At 35.7% G+C, this 5,107-nt stretch overlaps 1 protein-coding gene across 1 annotated transcript; it reads left to right on the forward strand.

Annotated features, from left to right (window-relative positions):
• The first annotated feature begins 755 nt into the window (after positions 1-755).
• On the forward strand, positions 756-4,768 carry LOC110603464. Its single transcript, XM_021741198.2, has 7 exons — positions 756-2,438; positions 2,536-2,666; positions 2,798-3,325; positions 3,403-3,766; positions 3,853-3,991; positions 4,309-4,402; positions 4,486-4,768. The coding sequence occupies exons 1-7, from the start codon at positions 1,281-1,283 to the stop codon at positions 4,601-4,603; spliced, it is 2,532 nt and encodes an 843-aa protein (XP_021596890.1). The 5' UTR covers positions 756-1,280; the 3' UTR covers positions 4,604-4,768.
• The last annotated feature ends 339 nt before the right edge of the window (positions 4,769-5,107 follow it).

Raw genomic sequence — 5,107 nt, forward strand, 5'->3', positions numbered from 1 at the left:
TTATAAATATATACTAAATAAAAAATATGGCCAGAATAGTTATTTTATATATATATTAAAAAATATATAATTAATATATTAAAATAATAAATTCTATATATATTGTTTATCAATATACCCTTAACTGATATTATTGCCTATTATACTATTTGGAGCAAGACTTTGAACCCTCACTGTGGTATTTTTCCCTGTTTAATAGGCTATGCAATGCAATCCTGCAGTAAAAAAAAAACTGATATTACTACATTATTAAATTATTTTCGAAATTAACAAATTTTTTAAATAAATTAAAATATTAAAAAGAAAAATAATCTATGATTTAGAACGAATAAAAAAAACTAAATTTATTTTTTATGGGAGTAAAGTATTATAATTATACATTATTTTTCTAAAAAAATTGTTTGAAGAAAATATTTATTAGTATTGATTTTTCTTAAGAAGGAGAATTCAACGAAAATATTGAATTTTCTACAACGAAATCTTATCTAGAATTAAAAAAGATTTTTTTTTTTTTTTCAAAAAAAATTGTATATAACCCCATCTTAGATAGGTATATTGCAAATTATTAACTAAGATGAAATGAAATAAATGAAATACATGCACTATATCAAGGTTACTAATTACAAAAAAAATAAAAATGAAATTAAAGTGATTTTCATATTTTAAATCAGCTAAAACTGAAAATTAAGATTTTTGTGAAGTTGGTTCACACACGGCATCTTTCTATATGATGTCATCGCAATTACGCTCTTGCTGATTTTCGATTTTCTGCAAAACCACTTCCAGGCTTCTTTCCTTCAACGGCTATAAACTCTTAACGTCTACTTCCTTTTCACCCCCACCAAACAAAACCCTTTTTATTAATTCAATCTTCCTCTCATTTCCTTAATTCATTTCTCTCAATTTTCTTTCTCTCTTCTTCATGATTACTGGGTATTTTCTCTCGTTTTCTTTCCCTTTTTTCTGTTTCTTCCGCCATTCCTTTTTTGGGCAAATACAACACTTCAGGAGTATTTTGGCTCTTTTTCTCTGTCACTTTGTTGCGCTTAGTGTTCTAAATTTAGGAGACGAGGTATGGAATTTTATCTGCATTCTTAGAGGTTATTAGTTAGCTGTTCTAAAACAAGTATAGGCTCTGTCCCCTCTGTTTCCATTGGGTTCTGTTTTTGTAACTTGATTCAATTCTGCAAAGCTGGAATTCCGTTGGTGGAGCTTTTCCTGAATCCTCCCCTCCTTCAAAATGGGGTTGATCCCGTTTGCAGTGTCTTGCACCCAATTGGATGTGTTTGATCATTCATTGTGGTTCAAACAATCCTAGTAAGGGGAAAAAAATGGCATCTTCTCAGGTTGAGATTGCTTCTTCTTCGCCGTTTGGCTGTGTCTTGAAGGAACATAACAGGCGCGACAGAAATAGCAGAGAGACCAATGCCAGGGCTGCTGCTTCTGCTACACACGCAGCTTTCCAGAAAAATCGCAAGGAATCGGTCAGAGATAATCTCCAGGCTTGCATCTCTGTTTCCTCTTGTTCTTCTTCTGATAAGCATTCGCAGAATCAGTTCATTAACTCTAGCAATAATATTTACAATAATGGCAATCATCGTCATCGTCAGCGTCTGAGATGTTTGACCAAGAACCAAGATGATAATAATAAGAAGGTTGATGAGTCTTCGACGGTGAGCTGCAAGCCGGCAAGAAATCAGTATCGCTGGGCAGCTAAACAAGCTCAAGAAACGGTTTCAATAATTGAAAGGCAAAGTCAGGACGCAGAGTTCTTAATTTCATCGCAGAAATCATCTTCTGAAAAAGTTTCTTATAACTCTCAACGTTCCGTTGCTCAACCTGAAAATTTATCAGGAAGCTCCAAGATTGGAGCTTCTTCGCTGGTGCAGATATGGGAAGCAAGGCTAAGTCGACCTGAGCCAAAAATGGATCGATCCAATAGCTTGAAGAACAATCAAAATTCTGCTGCAGGAGCTAGTCCGACAAGTTCTGGTTCTAGCTACAATGAAATCCCATCATCAGTCGCTGAAGAACCACCACGACAGTCTGACGTAATCAACTCTGATGCGAATGAGGAGCCAGTGGCAGATTGTGACTCAAATGCACAGAGTTCACATTCGTCGGTGAATTTCAAGAGCTCAGATGCAGGAGAGAATGAGAGAGTTAGAGTTGCAGACATAATCAAAAGGCTAACATCTGAGTCTGCTGACCATAAGCAGGGGAATAGTGTCGGCGATCCACCATCGCGCAGACATTCCTACGGTTCTGATCAGGCAGAGGTGAAAGCCCTCTCACGTGTTACAAGTTTACCGAAGATAAAAGGAAGACAAGCTTTGAACGATTTGCTATTCCAAATGGAGAAAGAGCGGCAGAGGGAGCTCGTCTCGCTAGCAGAGCGCCAATCTGTTTCAAGATTCTCCCAACGTGGTCGGGTTCAGGTGAAAAAAAAATTCATTACTTGAAAGCATTCGTGAAACGATGCTCTTTTTCTCCTTTATGCTTTGCTTCTATAAATTGTATGCTTTTTATCTGTAGTCCATGCTTCGGATAAGATGCTTGCAACGTGGCATGGCGATTCAAGATCAACAACGATCACGGTCAATTCCATCAACAATAGCATCTGATGAAAATAGATCACAACGACGTTCCACCATCATGAATCTGAGGTACTGCAATGGAGTTTTCTATTAATTTCAAACGAAGGGCTAAGCATTGGAGGTTGTTAGGATTTTAATTGAGTTGGCAAACATTTCAGCTTTTTCCTGTTTGTACTAATCCCAATCTGAATTCAACATAGGGAGAGATTCAGTGCTGGTGTTGAACAAGCCACGAGTAGCTCGAGTTATGCGGCAACTACTCGAAGAAATGCCGAAGAGTCCAAAAATAACATTGACGATAATAGGGAGCTTCCAACTCTCAATCATGTTATCGAAGATTGTCATCATCAAGGCATTTCTACTCCTAAGCAGCAGACTGCGTCATCAGCTGGCAACTCATCGTCACACACAAGTGAAATACATGAAGAAGATACTCATGAAGAAAGTAGTTCAAGTTCAGATGTTATATGGCAGGGAACAAGCCCTGAGGGTAATAATTTCGATCAAGGAGAAGTTTTTGAATCAATACCATCCTTGAATAGCTGGGATGGGAATGAGATGGATGATGAAGAGACTGTTGGCCAGCAGGAATTTAGAGAAACTAATTATGACTGGTTTGCTGATATAGCTCGCCCACGAAGTTATTGGGAAGATAGAAGGCAGGCTTGGTATCAGGAGATGCTTACTACTGCCTCAGAAAACAATGAAATAAGGCAGCTACTTGAAAGGTATAATTTTCCCTTTACTTTTTTATTGAATTAATAGCTGAAAATGCAAAATCTGATGCTAGAGATCACTAATGCAGAAGAGCAGTGTTGAAATGTCTTTCAAGTGACTTTCGACAGAGAATGGATCGATTGATGGTGTCTCATGTGCAACGACAAGATGAGGAAAGTTCAGAAGAAGAAGTAGATCACGACACCGATGAAGGAGGCAGAGAAGGAGAAGAGGAGGCCGAAGAAGAAGAGTACGTAGAAGGACAAATATTACAAGAAATGGATGAAGAAGAAAGCACACCATCAGTGAATTCTCCTTCCCCATGCAGCTCCTGGAATTATAGCCATCATCATGAAGTTGATGATTCTGAGCAAGTTCCAACTGCACCTTCACAACAACTTTTTCCAACTCAGGGTGGGGAACTCTTCTCCTCCTTGAGTAACACATCAATGGTGAGTTTTCTCATTATTTCCTTCAGAGAATTTGACATAAAGTTCCCCACTCCTTTTTCATGAATATGACATGACTGGATTCACAGGAAATGGATCTAATACACAATTTGAGAGAGCATATAGAGCAACTCCAGCTTGAAATGTCTGAGCTGAGAAGATCGATGCAGACATGCATGGAGGTGCAAGCTGAATTCATAAAGAACCTAAAGAAGGATGCATATCCAGGTGAACTGAGAAATTCGAATTTCTTCCTTTTTCCTCGTAATTAAAGTAGACAAAGACCGGGTTTGACTTAACATAGCTTTTAAAAATTTAAACAATTATGTGTTTGGTTAAAATAGTGTTTTTTTTTAAGTAAAGTTACGGGTTGTATTTATAAAATTTCATAAAAAAGGGAGATATCATCCAAATAGAAAGAAAGATTTAAATAAAATATAAAATGAAATTTTAAAATTAAATAAACACAATATCAATTTATAATTTTATTGCTTATAAATATCAAAATAAAAAGTTGGTCATTTCCATTTTTTTTTTTTGAACAGTTCAAGAGGTAGAGATGAATACATCCAATACGGCAACAAAGAGACGCAAGTGCTGCATCTGCTATGAAATGGAGGTGGACTCATTTTTGTACAGGTAATTTCGTGAAGAAATCACTATCCAATCAAATTTTTAGCATCAAGAGCAATATCTCATATAGACTAATATATACTTTTCAGATGTGGGCACATGTGTACCTGTCTCAAATGTGCTCATGAGCTGAAATGGAATAGTGGAAAATGTCCAATATGTCGAGCTCCAGTACTGGATGTTGTGAAAGCGTATATGGATTCATAGAGTAGTGACAAGGAACGAGTTCTTGCTCTAGAGGACCGTCTTTTCTTCATATAAAACTCAACTCGGTTTGAAAATGGAAAAACGTTACATGCTTTTATTTTGTATACTTCTTCAACCGTATTTAATGTTAATACAATACAGTTTTTATACATCCTTAGTAACTTATCATCAAATTAATACAATACAGTTTTATACATCCTTAGTAACTTATCATCAAAACTTTCTTTTTTTATCCGTTAAGAGAGTTTTTTTTTTTTTTTGTGAAGAGTAATAAAAGTAAAAAGAAAACTGTTTAAAAAGTCATGCTCCTCTTCCATGTTTTTGTATCCGACAGTTATTGAGTGATCCAATTGTAACAGGAACAGGAAAATGTAAAGTTTGAGATTATATTTTACATATGTTATTATCCTCCTTTTAATTCATTAGAAGACCTCAATATTATATAATATATTACTATGAATTCAATTCCATTACTTGATAAAATTTTAATAGTAATCTATCGTT

Source organism: Manihot esculenta, chromosome 16 (assembly GCF_001659605.2).
Source record: "Manihot esculenta cultivar AM560-2 chromosome 16, M.esculenta_v8, whole genome shotgun sequence".
Lineage (NCBI taxonomy): Eukaryota > Viridiplantae > Streptophyta > Magnoliopsida > Malpighiales > Euphorbiaceae > Manihot > Manihot esculenta.

Coding starts and splice junctions, on each gene's coding strand:
- LOC110603464 (XM_021741198.2), top strand. CDS start 1,281: ATGTGTTTGATCATTCATTGTGGTTCAAACAATCCTAGTAAGGGGAAA. Junction 2,439..2,535: donor CCCAACGTGGTCGGGTTCAG/GTGAAAAAAAAA, acceptor TTTTATCTGTAG/TCCATGCTTCGGATAAGATG. Junction 2,667..2,797: donor TCCACCATCATGAATCTGAG/GTACTGCAATGG, acceptor AATTCAACATAG/GGAGAGATTCAGTGCTGGTG.